At 37.2% G+C, this 15,541-nt stretch overlaps 1 protein-coding gene across 7 annotated transcripts in view; it reads left to right on the top strand.

Moving 5' to 3' along the window:
* Positions 1–15,541, top strand: part of SYNE1 (spectrin repeat containing nuclear envelope protein 1) — a 278,124-nt gene that overhangs the window by 164,341 nt on the left and 98,242 nt on the right. For 6 of the 7 annotated variants that reach the window (XM_084201522.1, XM_084201521.1, XM_084201518.1 and 3 more), the window contains 12 exons: positions 78–415; positions 1,069–1,213; positions 2,192–2,410; positions 3,182–3,444; positions 4,940–5,105; positions 5,384–5,539; positions 5,739–5,891; positions 8,247–8,429; positions 9,886–10,023; positions 11,258–11,443; positions 12,153–12,275; positions 14,368–14,550. In XM_084201522.1, the coding sequence (XP_084057648.1) occupies positions 78–415; positions 1,069–1,213; positions 2,192–2,410; positions 3,182–3,444; positions 4,940–5,105; positions 5,384–5,539; positions 5,739–5,891; positions 8,247–8,429; positions 9,886–10,023; positions 11,258–11,443; positions 12,153–12,275; positions 14,368–14,550 (2,253 nt within the window). Of the gene's footprint in view, positions 1–77; positions 416–1,068; positions 1,214–2,191; positions 2,411–3,181; positions 3,445–4,939; positions 5,106–5,383; positions 5,540–5,738; positions 5,892–8,246; positions 8,430–9,885; positions 10,024–11,257; positions 11,444–12,152; positions 12,276–14,367; positions 14,555–15,541 lie in introns of all 7 variants that reach the window. The other variant, XM_084201517.1, reaches the window with a different exon arrangement.

Here is a 15,541-nt window from a genome sequence, read left to right as displayed (position 1 = left end):
CAATCCTACTGTCTTGGTTTTTTAAATTACACAGGCTGCTGTGATTTTTATGTTTGTGACTCTCCCTTTTATTTCAGGCTACCTTGAATAAAGCATACAGCCTCTGCCAAAGGTATTACCAAGTGATGCAGATAGCAAATGACTGGCTGGAGGATGCTCAGGAATTTCTACAGTTAGCAAGAAATGGTCTAGATGTTGAGAACTCTGAGGAGAACCTGAGGAACCATGTTGAATTTTTCAGTGCAGAACGTCAGTTTAATGATCATTTGAAAGAGTTACAAGGTCTTGTGTCTGAGATAGAACCCTTTTTACAAGCCACAGCAAGCGAACAGCTGGTGCAAAATGTAGCTGCGTTGGAGGAAAAGGCCAAAGTGACAGAGCAAGAAGCCAAAACCCAGCAAGAGCAGTTACAAAGGTATATTCTTTATTTGTTATTTTATTTTTCTTTTTCTTACTTCATTTTAAGATCACCTTGTTGGTAATGAAAGAAAGAATCAGAACATTAATTGAAATATTCATGCTACTTTTGAGAGAAGTGGATATTGGAGAATCAGAGCTCTTAGATTCTGCTTTCTTTTCTGCCCTTGACTGATTAGTTGTGTGATCTTAAAGGAGCTCTAGTAGAATTATATTAAGCTTGGAACAGCACAGAGGAGAGTAGGGAACAACTGTTCTATATTTCACCTGACAGAAGATGTACGCACAAACAAATGACATTGAAGCAGATATTTTGAACTAAAAGGAAATACCTTTTTAACAAGCTTAACTATGTTTCTTTCTTACTCCTGCATGTTCTGAATCCCCTAAGTTTGGGTAGGATTAAACCACAATATAGGCAGTCTGAGGAAAAGTCAAATGCCCAGCTGTGTTTTCTGTAAGGCATAGCTGAAAATCAGGAGCATATGCTTCTATGTATGCTGTTTCCTAATAATCTTTCTTTTTCTTGGAAAGCACTGTGTAGCAGCAAAACTAAGCAGTTGCATTAGAAACTAGGTGCAATAATATTTCTGATTTTCAAATGTTTTTGTATGGCATTAAATTGTTCTTTCTGAACTGTATTGGTTTAAGGTGTGCTTCTGAGTGGCAGGAGTACCAGACATCAAGGCAGAAGGTGATTGAAGTGATGAATGACGCTGAGAAAAAATTATCTGAATTTTCAGTAGCTAAAGCTGCTTCTTCTCATGAAGCAGAAGAGAAATTGCTAACACATAAGGTAAGGTACTGATAATTGTGTGAAATCCTTCTCTTTCAAGTGAAAATGAATGTATAATATGTAGGGTCCCTACCTGTGATAACATGAGTTTGAGTTTTTAGATCTCTACCTGTAGCACTTAACAGTGTCATAACACACCAAGACATGTTTAGTGCTGTGCAAAACACACATTTTATTTGTGGGGTGACTGAGACAGATATCTTTAATCACTTTTCAGCTTGTTGACCTATGACTGTAGAGAAGTGCTAAGAGTCAGAAGGTTCCTATAAGCCATGGGTCTGTAAGCCCCAAAAATATGTACTGTTCAAGAAACTCAGATCAATAGAAACATCCATCTACTTTTCATCATGGAACAGAACAGGAAGAGTTTATTAGGACATGAAGAGTTGGAGTTTAATATTAACTCTTGTTTAGTCTAAAAGCAAGAAATGTAGCTTAAAAAAACTTACTTTCTCATGTTTTGGGTACTATTCAGTTGCCTTGTCAGTGACACTTCAGGCATGCTGCCAACTGTGTCTTGTGAAATCAAGAATCTCCCCTAAGAGTAATGTCATGTCTGCCAGGTTCATGAGAGTGTCCTCAAATCCTTGTGTATTTAAAAAATTGTTAAAGATTAACAGGACATAAATGTACATTTAAACACCTGAATTCCTCCTTCCATTTTTAGACTGTTTAGAAGTCAGCCTTTGCTATGAGAAGGACTCTGAATGCTTATTTTCATCCCTTTTGAGGGGCTATCAAGGAAGAGAAAAGCTGATTACCAGATTTCTGCTGCTTCCAGAAGCTTGCATTTTGGACCAAGCAGCTATAGCTAGTATATTGCCTATGAGAAATAAAGTGAGACCTAGCCACCTCACTTGAAATGCAACACCTCCTCTTCATCTGCAGTGGATGGGGGTGGTTCACCTTACCTGCATGTTGAATGCTAATGAGTTGGCATGTGGAAAAGGAAAACAGTGCTTATTTCTGCTTTTTCAGACTCTCGTGTCCATAGTGAGTTCTTTCCATGAGAAGATCACAGCCCTAGAAGAAAAGGCTTCACAGCTGGAAAAAATCAGCAATGATGCCAGTAAGGCATCTATAAGTAGATCCATGACAACAGTATGGCAGCGCTGGACACGGCTCCGGAATGTAGCCCAGGAACAAGAGAAGATTTTGGAAGATGCAGTGCAGGAATGGAAGGGTTTTAATGATAAGGTAAATTCCAGTCTTGGTTAAATCCTCCCTGATACATAGGTTTTCACTCATTATGCTGCCTTATTAATCATCTTGCAGTAGAGAAAACTGATAGCAGGAATAACTGATTTTTTTCCTCAGTTCAGAAAAACACAGCTGTGAAAGATCCGGGTTTAGAATCATTGCTCCAAAAGTTTGGACTGTTCTTCTCAGTACATGTATAGTATATACAGAGTTGTTTGGTTTCTAGTGCTTCTTTAGATTATTCTCTGTTTCCTTTCCTCACATGTTCTGTTCTAGATTATGTTATTACTGGGTTGTTGTTGTTGGTTTTGTTGTTGTTGTTGTTCTTCTTCTTCTTTTTCTTCTGCTGCCTGTCACTGCTCATTGATTATATGTCTCTTTTTTCTCCTTATATCCTACCTTACTCTTCTTATCTGTCATTGTCCATTATTCATGCCCAGATATCAGGTTCTCTAGGAATGGGGATAATCATTTTGTTAAATGCATGACTTGTGCCAAATATGGGTAGAGGTCTAGTTCCTATGGAAATAAATATAATAAATGCTAAAGAAGACACCCATAACTGGACAAAAAAAAAAAAAAAAATCCCTTAGCAAGTCCTGATCCCATGTGAAGAGCGAGGGATCTGGTACAGTAGAACACGAGCCCCGTACCACAGCAGTTTTACAGAATCTAAATGTACAGAACTGGGTCTAGCAACTTTCAGTGTCAATTGTACTAGCTTCTTTTCTAATCTTACTATTGACAAGACTGCATCTCTTTCCATAGATTCAGAAAGCCACCATAGCTATAGATCAGCTACAAGGTCGTTTACCAGAAAGCTCAGTGGAAAAGGCATCCAAGACAGAGCTCCTGGAACTCCTGGATTACCACAGCAGTTTCCTGCTGGAGGTGGACCACCAGCTGTCGTCTTTGGGCCTGCTCAAACAGCATGCTGTCAGCATGCTTCAGGATGTGGAAGTAAAGCCTCCATCTCAGAAGGAGCTACCAGTTATGCAAGAAATCAAAGCAATGCAAGATCGATGCCACAAGTAAGGAAATATTTTAAAAGATACACCAGAAAAATGCTATCTTGCAATTCAGTATTAAGAGCTTATGTATCATTTTTATATCATTAACAATGAACATGCCTAAGTAAATGTTAGCTATTATTTTTAAATAAGTATCAGTTTTTATTTAAAATTGCTTTCAATTAGTTTTGAAATACCTTTTTTGTCCTTATTTTTTATTTCCTTCAGAAAGAGTATGCCTTTTAGAGTACGTATTTTTTGCCTTGCATAATAATAACTTACATAAAAGCTGCATAAACTGCATTAAAGCTATAACTGATTTTAAACACTTGCTTCTCACATTAACAGTGATCGTTTATCTTTTTGTATCCTCTTTTGATTAGTTTATCACTTTGTTTCCCTTGTTTGAAGTACTTAGGTACCAAAAGTAGGTCCTGTATGACATTTATAGGGGAATGTAGAGCATATGCAAATGAAAACATAAATTTTCACCTTGAGGACATGGAAATATTTATCTAAATTAAAAACATCTCCCTATCATGTAGAAAACAGGAAGTTTTACGTTAAGTTTTATGACACATCTCTGCCTCATAACTACACTAAGATACCATTAAGTTGATCTCCATGGTTGGAAGACAAAGAGGAAGGAGAGATGACAAAATTGTAAACCCTGCACCAAGCCTGTGCAAAGTTTCTTTTGTGTGTTTATAAATAATTACAGTAGAATAGCAATCCCTGTAGAAAATTTTACAACTTCATTTTTCACTTATTTAAAATTGGTTTCTAAGATATAGATTCTGTGATGACCTCCTGCTCATGTAAATAAGGCATGATTCATCTGTGCAAGGTTATGCAAACATAAATGAAATAAGGCAATATCCATGTCACGTGTATAAGAGCTACAAGTAGTCCAATAGAACTTCCACAGAGGTGTTATTTTTTACAGGATATCCAAGTTCTTGAGGAAAGTAAAGAAATTCTGTCCTAGTGAAAGTAGGCCATGTTCAGATGATTGCTCCATAATTTATCCTAAGTATTCTGCCAATGCAAATCCAGTCAGTAGGGGTGGAATTTATCTCATGTTATTTTACATTCTAGCTATCAATAGCAGAGCACATTGTCTCGCTCTCTAATTAGTGTGGAGACGTAAACAAGTGGAAGATACAATTTTTCTGACCTATTTTAGAAGTTTCTTTTGGAATGAAAATTAATAATCCTAGCTCATGCCCTGAAATTGCCTGTTTCCTCTACTGACAATCAGGGCAGTCTGCAGTGATAAACTCAGATTCAGGGATCTTTATTGTATACATAGCATGTTTTCAAAAGAATTGCATGCCTGATGTCCAAACACATAAAACCAAAGAATGGACATGAATAATTTAATTTATTTAAATTTATTTCTCTGGATGTGGTGCTCTTAATCACGATCTTTATTGTTCAGCATTTTTTGACCAAGGAGTGGTTTTAGACAATGCTTAATTCTTCACAAATAGTTATTGTTTCTTTCTTTCTGAAGTATGCAACAGAAAGTTAAAAAAGGCATGAAGATGGTGAAACAGGAGCTGAAGGAGCGTGAGGAGGTTGAAGCAGAGATTAATATTGTGAAGTCCTGGATCCAGGAAACAAAAGAATATTTATTAAGTCCTGACGCGGAAGTGGACATTCAACTCCAGGAGCTGCAGGTAGGCCACATTTGTCAGCTTCTAAATCATAATATTTATCTTCATTTTAATTTGCTAGTGAATGTTAATAGTTTCAAAACCACTACAAATTCAAATTAGACAATATTCATTTAGTAATCTGATATTCATTCAGTGATTGTTTAGTAAAACGAGCATTTTAGTAACCCACTAGACAAATTCATAAAGCATGAAGTAGATGATGGACTGTGATATTTTATTTTAAAGATGTTTAAGATGTATTCTCATTGATCTTAACAATACTTTTTTTCTGTCATTAGTCTCTCTTTGGTGAAGTTACTACTCATCGTCAGGCTGTTGAAAAACTTGCTGAACAGCAACAGAATAAATACTTGGGGCTTTATACCATATTGCCTTCTGAACTCTCTCTTCATTTAGCAGAAGTTGGACTGGCCCTCGTAACTGTGCAGGATCAGGTAAAGCACAGCAGATAAGTGCCAGACAGATCTATAGCCCTTCTTCAGGCTTTATAACTTGGTGTCCTGCTGTGGCCAAACCATGGCAACACAGAATAGTTTTATTGCCTTCATCCTTTGAACTACAGTTAAATGAAAGTTAATTTTCTTTAAGGAGGAGTGATTTCTTATTATTGAACTTAATTCGTATTGTTGACAGATTCAAACCAAAGAAAGAGAAACTCAGCAAATCAAAACACTGAACCAAGAGTTTGATCAGAAAATCCAGGGGATAGCAAGTGAACTAAATACCATTCTTTCCAAACTGAAAAAGAAAACAAATGATATAGCACAAGCTAAACTGGAACAAAAGGTAAGACAAGGCTTTCCTTATGTGGTTATGCCATAATTTTTTCTGAATTGGGAAACTCACTTCATACCAAAGTGTTGTTTGTGACGACGTGGAGAACACAGTTTGTTAATGTAGTTCAACATAAGAGTTACACAGAAGTAAGGGTTGACTGATGAGATTTCTAGAACTGTATTCTTTGCAAACTGGCCTACACAGGTAACAGAATTTGAAGGAAGGAGCTGAATGTTAAAGTCAGATGGACAAAATTTCACAGTTCCTTTTCATTAATGAGTTTGACTCCAATCTGGGAAAGCCTGAGGAACCTTCAAACTGCTCCTTGTTCTTGTCTGTACTGAAAAGATCATTCTTTATTTATGATAAATAGATCCATAGAATTTTATTTGTAGCCCATCTCACATAATTTGGTTCAACAACGAGGTAAAGTACTACTCATGCAATTAAGAGTAGTGCAAAGGGTTCTTGGTTCTTTTTGAAGGTTTTCTTAATCTTAGGTGTGTACCACACTCAGAAAAAATCATCTGTACTGAAGTATAATGGCCAAATTAGGGTTGTCATATGAGAGTGAGGGATATTGGGGAGAAGAGAGATGGAAAAGGGGTTGGCTGGGTTTGGATGGGTTTTTTGTAGGTTTGTTATTTTAACTAGGCAAAGATAAACTTGACCAAATTACTGTCTGAAATTAAGCAAAGCATACAAAAGAGGAGAAGATTTAGCATGAATGGTATGTCATAAATTACCTGTTTATTTTCATGAGATGCTCAAGATGTTCCAAAATACTGTTTCCTTTGCAGGAAGTGTCACTAAATTATATCCCTGGTATGTCTCCTTGATTTCAGTAAGAAAGCAGAAAACCAGTGAAATCTGCTTTCATATGTTGCATAAATTAAAACTCTTCATCACTGGAGATGTAGTAATGTTCCAACTGCTTTTATGCATTTAGCTGACAGTCTTGAGACTGGGTTGGCTTTGGTTATAGCAGTAAATATTTTTATATTAAAATTGCAACAGATTGTGAAAAAATAAAATAAAAATCTGTTTTAAATCCGTATGAATCAAGTCAAATGGATCCTTCCTTCACACACAGCGTATAAATTCTGCATAATATCTGTAGTAAATACATTTATTTATGCTTGTTGTAATGTGTGTGTCTTTGTATTTAGATAAGCAGTTTAGCATCTGTCTTTGTGTCTATATGTAGACAGTTATGTCTCCAAATTTGTGGAATAATCATAATGATTGATGGTAACTTGCACTCTGAGGTTTGTATGCCAGGGCAGCCCTAAGCTGAGGAGCTTGAAGTCACTTCTTGTTGTGAATGATTGCAGTTAAAATTTCTAGAAATAATTGGAGAGAGGCTAGGGTGTTTGTCCAAGCAGTGGGACAGGAGGCAATGGGCAGAAACTGACGCACAGGAAGTTCCATCTGAGCATGAGGAAGAACTTCTTTACTGTGTAGTGTCTGTGCACTGCAGCAGGTTGCCCAGAGAGGTTGTGGAGTCTCCCTTTACAGGACATACTCAAGAGCCTTCTGGACACAATCCTGTGCCATGGTCTGTGGGACAGCCCTGTTTGAGCAGGGAGACTGGACCAGATGACCCACTGTGGCCCCTTCCAGCATGACCTGTTCTATGATTCTGTGACTTCTTTTTTTTTTATCTTTCAAAAACAATGAATTTTTCACACCTTGGATATAAAAAACAAATACAAAAATAACCAGTAGCCTCTTCTTAAGAAACTGTAGCCCAAGAGGATGTTTTAAATCTATGGGAAACTTGAAAAACATTTTAGGCTTCTTTTTCAAAATATTTGTGACTACGGTCGGAAAAATTGATTTTAAACTGTGTTTCTATTGAAACACTCTAGCACAATCAGACTGCTCCTGCATCAAGATCATGCTATGAAAATGCAAGTTGCAAATTAAAATTAAAGTTTTCATAATCCATTAATGAGTAACAATATTTTTATGAGTTATAAACTTATATTTTAAGACAGCAATAAAACAAACTCCTGTTCCAATAAACAAAAATCCTTGTCATGGCAGTGTGTGCTGACAATTCGTTTCAGAAATAAACCCAGAAAGATGCCTGAAAACAGTTTAATATCACACTGAAGTGACTCAGTCTTTGGCTACAGCAGGGAAAACGGTTATCCACTCCAGCCAGGAAGTCGGAGGAGAAAGAGTAATGGCACATACTTAAGAGATGACCAAATATCCTGCTGTTCTGCTTTCCTGCTCAAAAGTGGAAAAAACTATGGAGACTTTGGACAGGCTCTGAAAGTTGCAAGTTGGACTAGAAATAATCAACCAAAAAGCTAACCCTTCCTGGATCACTGATTTTGCTGTTTTTCTGCCTAGATCCTTGGTGACGAGTTGGACAGCTGCAATATAAAGCTGTTGGAGTTAGATGCATCAGTCCAGGACTTTGCAGAGCAGAGCGTACCCCTGGCTAAGCAACTGGCTAACAGGATAGGGAAACTCACTGCACTGCACCAGCAGACCATACGGCAGGCTGAGTACAGAGCAGCCAAGCTCAGTCAGGTATGACCTTAAATCCTTTCTGCTGTTTCCTCTCAGAACCAGAGGAAGCATGCAAACATCTCATTTGTTTTCCTGGAGTTATGCCAGACAGGGCATTCCTTGGCACATCTGCCTATTATTAGTCAGGGCATGCATCACATTGCAAAGAGGCATAGGTCAAATGAGAGGGTGAAATAATTCTCAGATGCTGCTTTAACACACTCTCACATGAATCACCTGCAGCTTGGTTCCTTTGGTGCCTTAAAAAGATTGTAGATCTCACAACCTGTAGCATGCTGGAAATAGTACTTCACTGTGCTTCTCAGGGTCTCTGTTTTGTCACTGTTACCTATATTTGCAGCATTAAAAGCAAAATTAAAAGAAAAATATTTTTCTCTAGTCCCAGTCCATAGAGGGTGAATATAACTTGTACATTCAATAGAAAAGCCTATATACAATGGCCCCGATAATGCATAATATTTATGCAATATTTTGGTGCTCATAAAGATGGATCACCTGTGGTTCAAAATATCTGAAATTCTTTCTCTTTTTCTTCCTTACTTGTTCTCATCCCCAAAAACCTCTAGCTAAAATCAGATAAATACATTTTCTATAGTTTTGCCATCAATGCCCTGATAAATTGAGTTCTCCTTTCTGCATGCATTTTTCTGTAAGAAAAAAATCAAAATATTCTTTTCTCTAAAGAATTGTTTTTAAGAAGAGATAGAAAATTATTATCAAAGTAAGAATTCAGACAAAGGTACTCAGTAAAGAGATTTAACATTAGGATATTTTTGTTCAGCAAAATCTGCAAAAAATCCACGTAGAAAAAAATTATAGGTATTGGAAACTGCTTGCAAATACAGGATTTGATCCATCCTTTATAAGGAGGAAATTCATGAGCACTAATGAAATTATTCCTGCTGAAAATAAAATTGGAGGTTATGATGACTTTGCTAAATAGAAATTGGATTTATCAGAAAGCAAAACTTTTGTCCTGTATTTTGAAATTGTGCAGCATTTCATGTTTTGGAAATATGGCAGACTGAGTGGACAAAGCAGACTTAAAAAAAAAAAAAAAAAGGTGATTTGGAGGATGTAATGGAGAGAAACATATCAAAATAAGAAACTGAGCCACAAATTGAAAGAAGAGGTATTTTGGAACTTATATGTGAAGCTGAAATATGCCCAGGGAGTGAACCCTCTAGGGATATATTTGAACATCAATGGACTGTCACAGTATGACCTACATTCTTGTAGTGCCTTTTTTTTCCCTAAAACAGATAATCTTACTACTGGAAACATAGCTATTTTAACTCCATAAATACATAAGAAATTAACTTACATAATACAGGAAGGAAAAGTTGTTAAAATGATCCCCAGGTTAAAACAATGAAGGAAATAAAATTAGGTTTTCATCCTCCCAGAATTGTACAAAATTACATCTTAGGCTTAAGCAAATTTTTCTTTCATCCAGGCTGCTTCACACTTGGAAGAATACAATGAGATGCTGGAGTTCATATTGAAATGGATTGAGAAAGCAAATATCCTAGTGCATGGTAGTATAACATGGAATTCTTCCTCTCAGCTTCGTGATCAGTTTAAAGCCTACCAGGTGATTATGTGAGCTATGACATTTAAAAGGCAGTGTATATATGAAGTTCTAGATTTCTTTGACTCTTCTCCCAAGCCTTAAAAATGATTAACTGATTTTGGACAATTGTTTTGAAAACTGAAATAAAGATATGTTGTAGAACAAAAGCATGTGATTCAAAGTTGATCTACATGTTATTCAAGTGGTTTGGTTTCATAGAGGCTTTTGGCAGAATAGTGTGTCTGTTTTTGGAAATAGTGTGATTCTATCACACCAAGCACCTTATTGCAGCTCGTACTGTAAAGCTTTAGTTAATCAAAGACAATTTTCAGTTTGGGCCTCTTTTCTTTCTCCATTATGCTAAACTGGAATAGCCTTTGTTCTCTTCTAATGAGTTTTATACCAAATATTCTCAAACTGATACCTAATGGAAGAGCTTTTCCCAATCTCTTCCTGAACATTTCACATCAGAGTAATTTGCTGTCCCTGTAATTGTGCAATTTGTTCTGTGTGTGTCTGTGTGTGGAATGTGTGTGTGAGATCAGTGAAATGTTTTGATTAGGTTCAAGCTTGCCTGGTGTTACATGACTGTGTGAAAGAAAACAAGCATCATAATAATATATCACTAATAGCAATGTTATACATGTGTTACTTAATTGTCAGCTGCATTCTTGTACATAAGTGCAGGGTACTATGTCACTCTTTGTATTCGGAATAGGAGCTTCCAGGCAATTTATCCTGAGGAAAGCTGGAGACAGAATTTCTGCTATTGCTTTTTCCCTTCTTCAAAATCTGATGATACAGGCTTAACCAATGCCATCCCACACATAGCCCTGGCAGTGATTTTTTTAGGCAGCATTAACAACTCCTGCCCTGCTATAACACTGCACCCAAGTGCTTTCTGCTGCTTTCTATCAGGTATATGAGGCTTCCAGGACAAATCTTCTCCATAGATTGTGTATATTATATTTTTACATACAAGTGTGTGTAGCAAAACACTAAAATTAATGTGTTGGTAAGTACAGCTGCTGAAGCTCCATAACTTAATGATTTGTTTCCCAGACTCTATAAGCTGAAGCACTTCAGCAGACCTTCAGAACCAAGCATATTGCCTAAGCCTTGCAGGAAGTCAGTGGAACTTAATCATAGGCTCATGAATGTGTACAGGTTGAAGAGTTTGCAGAACAATATACTTAAAAGATACGTGTCATTGAGCCTCAAACCTGACGTTCAGTTTGTCTGTATTTCCATCTAGAGCATTCTTGATGAGTCTGGAGAGATTCATGGTGACCTTGAGGCCATGAGCGAGAGGATTGATTACCTGGCAAGTGTCTACTGTACCGAAGGGATGTCACAGCAAGTGCTGGAACTGGGGCGGCGGACGGAGGAACTGCAGCAAGTTATCAAAGTGCAGCTGCCAAACCTCCAAGATGCTGCCAAGGTAAACGAAAGCAGTTTTTCTAATGCTAGCTGGCATCTAGGGTGATGTATGCATCATACCAGTGAGCTTATTAGCAGTGAAGGTAATCTGTGGTCTGTACAGGGCATGACTTTGTTGCCTGAAGTCAGGTATCTTTTGTTGTTAGAGATGCTGCCTTAAGGTGCTGACTCAGATGGGTACAGGGTTTCTGCAAATCCTGTTCTAAGTGCCTTTCTGGATGAATGTATCTGGGGTAATGGTGTGTTTCAAATAGCACTGAGCACCTGTGTTTGGATACTTGAGAAGTGTATTTGTGGACACTTACATTCTGCTATTTCCTTTATTCTTCTCTTAAATTAACTCTAAATGCTGTTATTTATTAATTTGGATCAGAATTCCATAGTGTAAGGCCTACAAAGGAGTGCAATGAAAAGAATGAACATGCTTTTTCAGTTTCATAAAGTATATGCTGTATTTGAGATTGCAGTTCTTAAAAAATAACTCTGCCTTTGCAATCCCTTTTTCTAGACTGTGATATGACTGGTATTTTTATCTAATATTTTAAACATTTAAAATAACTGTCAAAACTATGAATTGTTTTTTTGCACTGTATGTAAGGGGGATGTACGAGCAAAATCAGATGGATATATTTATATCTAAAAACAGACAGATATATTTATAGTGATTTCTGTTTTTCCTCTTACTCACCCCTGAATCAAATGTGTTACAGGATATGAAGAAATTTGAAATTGAGCTGAGAGCCCTACAGGCTGCTTTGGAGCAAGCCCAAGCCACGCTGACATCTCCAGAGCTTGGGCATTTGAGCTTGAAAGAGCAACTTTCCCACAGACAGGTAAAAGACCAGGACCTCAAAGTTAACATTGAGTAATGTGATCTTACATAAAGGATAATGAGTATTGATGAGATTGATTTTTGTGTTTCTTAGGTGTGTCACTGTTTCAGAGTGCAGCCCCAAATTACTGCCAAGGAAATAAGGGATGAAGTGAGAAGAATGATTCCCTCAGAGGGAATGGCTGAAGTAAAATTCTTTATGAGCCCCTTCTTAGATTGATGCAGTTCTGAGGAGTATGCATCCATCCAATCCATTAAATCCATATTTGTTATAAAACCCAATTCTTATCTAGTGCTTATGGTCAAAAGTTTCTTAAAGTATTTCAAAAGGAAGTTGAGAGTGTTATCATTATTTTACAGACAGAGAGGCAATGATTTAGTTTGTTGCCAGCTTCTCCAACAGTAATCTGGAGCACTAGGAAACAATTAAGGTTTCCTTAAGCCCAGTTACATTTTTGTATGCTTAGTTGAAATAACCCCCATAAGATATTGTGGCTTTCTCTATTGCATTTGATCTGCTATGGAGATTTGTCAGTTTGTTAGTTTTGGTCTCAGTCTCTTAACAGCAGAAATAAGGCAAGTTATAGCTGAGTTTCTCAAGATGTGTTTCTTTCTGCAAACTAATATGGAGATTTAACTGTCTCAGTCTGCCAGTGAAAACTGGATTTCAGCAGGTTCTGTAGGATTAAAGCCTGCAGAAAAACACATGGAAGAAGGGTAAATTTGCACAGCTTTTCCTTTTCATTAAAATATGCAGTCTTTATTCTGGGGACTTGCAAACAGATCTCAGGGTGTGGCCTTGAAGAGTGTAAGTGAACCACATCACCCACCATAAGAAGAAAGGAAGATGGAGGTTACACTGGGTTTTATGCATGTTCTTTGTCCTGGCTCTAGCAGATCTCACAATACAACTTTCTTTGGCACAGAAAGGGGCTGTAGCCCCTGGCCACCTGTTTCACCAGACAGAGAGGGGACGTTGGAAAGGGCCTGGCTGGCACATAGCCCCAGGGTGCCTCTGGGTGCTGATTGAACAGTAGAGACACCCTTTGCCAGCATTATGGGGTCTGACAGAAGAGAGGACCACCTGTGCTGCCTGCCTGAGGAATAGGTCATTATACCGAATTTCTGGTTAGATTATCCACCATATGTCATGAAACTGCAGAAATAAAAACCAAACCACAATCCTGTCATCAGTATGCACTTCAGACCCACTTAGCTATCATTCTGATGTGATATAGGGGAAGGGAGATAATCAAATTCTCTATCCCTGGTTGCCTCATTGTCCAGCTGATTTATATCTATTGAATCTAAAATATTTTTCTAATGTCCTAAGGCCTTTTTATCAGCTTTGTCTTTTCTTTTTTTTCCTTGGCTTTTTTTTCATATCTGGGCATACATTAAACTCCTCAATGTAGACAAAAATAATGATCAAATCTATTTTCCAACCATAGCACTTAGACCCTTCTCATGCATATGAACAGACAGCTTGAATGGACATCTTATATGGAATAGGCACTATTCACAAAGGCATACAGCTTGTGAATATTCAGAGAAAAAGGTTTCTGTGTAGCTCTGTTCCTTTCTGTTTGATTGCCTTTTGAATTTTAAGCAACATTTACAGCTATGGATTGTAATTTCTAAGGAAAGTTGTGGATACAATGGGACTCATGTGCAGTTTTGAAAATGTACTTCTATGTCACAGCAAGGAGTTCCACTCAGATTTTAACACTGAGATACATGTTTATATAAACTACTCTTGTGCTGCTTTGATTTGTGGAGTTGGTAAATCTATTTTCTCAAATCTGTTCATAGAAATTTTTTTTTTTGCTTGGACACTTAGAAATAGGTACTACTATGCTTTTTAATTTATTATTCTTATATATAGTATATGGGCTTTTTGCTTAAATAATCATTATTCTCATTTGACAATGAGCAACTCCAGAGAAAGTGTTTCTAATTATATGCAATTTAGAAAATAGGTAATAATTTTTTTCTTTTGTTGCTTGAAAGTACCATCATTTTTCTTCAGCTGCACGGAATGCTCTGGCAGTTCTGCAAAATTTGCTTCATTGTGGCACTGACTTTGTTTCTAGCATCTGCTGACTGAGATGGAGTCCCTGAAGCCAAAAGTCCAGGCGGTCCAGGAGTGCCAGAGCGCGCTGAGGATCCCAGAGGAGGTGGTCACCAACCTGCCCCTGTGCCACAGCGCCCTGCGGCTGCAGGAGGAGGCCAGCCGCCTGCAGCACACGGCCATCCAGCAGTGCAACATCATGCAGGCAAGTGCAGCCCCGTCCCACCAGCCACGCAGAGGAACTGGAGCAGCAGCATACCAGTTGCGATGAAAACATGGAATTTCATATCTCTGTGCACTCCTCTGTTCTGTAGCACCGTCAGGAATTTCCCCACTAGTCTCAGTTATTCCTGACTTTAATATTCATGACCATGTTAATTGTCGATTTACTCATCAGATTCTCACCTCAGTTCTCTCCCTGATATTGCTGTGATTTTTGTAATGCTGTTAGGATTAGCTAGACAAACAGCTAATATACAATTGTATGCAGGTTAATTTTATAAGTTATATAATCAAGTAATAAAATTTATATAATGGTATAACATCAGCTGCTTCTGAAGAGTGCATAAAAACTTTTGAGTTAATTAACTGTGGTATAAAAATAATTATTTTTATGCTATTTGTTTATATTTCATATATTTTTTTCTGATTTTGGAGTCATTCAATTTCTATTAAATTTGTATTTTCAAGTTTTGCTAAGTATGAGTAAATCAGATTTTGTTTAATTGTTTGGATTTATAATTAAATATGTAAAAGATATTTCCAAAGAAGAGAATAAACTTTTTTCCCTCTGCTATTTAATGATAGGAATATACATACCATATTCCATAGGCTAGGGTGCCACTACAAAGTTTCAAGTTGGATAACAGAAGAGACTTGATGATTTAGGAAAATTAATAATGCTTAAATACAAGAAAGGCTACAATGTCACAGTGAAAATTTAAAAAATGGGTTAGACAAACTGCTTATGCATCTATGATAGAAAGAACTGATACTACAATGGTAGGATAATTATCTGAGTCAATTTTCATAATCCTTTCCCAGTTGTATTTTCTGTAATATCTGAGCTTTTCTTATCGTCACAAATGAGCACCTGAAGTGTAAAAGCAGATGAAAATGCTTTATAACAAAACCATGAGACTAAGCAAGGCTATCTGCTTGTGGCTGTGTTTCGTTCAGGTACTTGTTGGAATCAG

This window comes from Fringilla coelebs (genome assembly GCF_963513975.1).
Source record: "Fringilla coelebs genome assembly, chromosome: 3".
Taxonomy (NCBI): Eukaryota; Metazoa; Chordata; class Aves; order Passeriformes; family Fringillidae; genus Fringilla; species Fringilla coelebs.
This window is presented reverse-complemented; position numbering and strand designations above follow the sequence as displayed.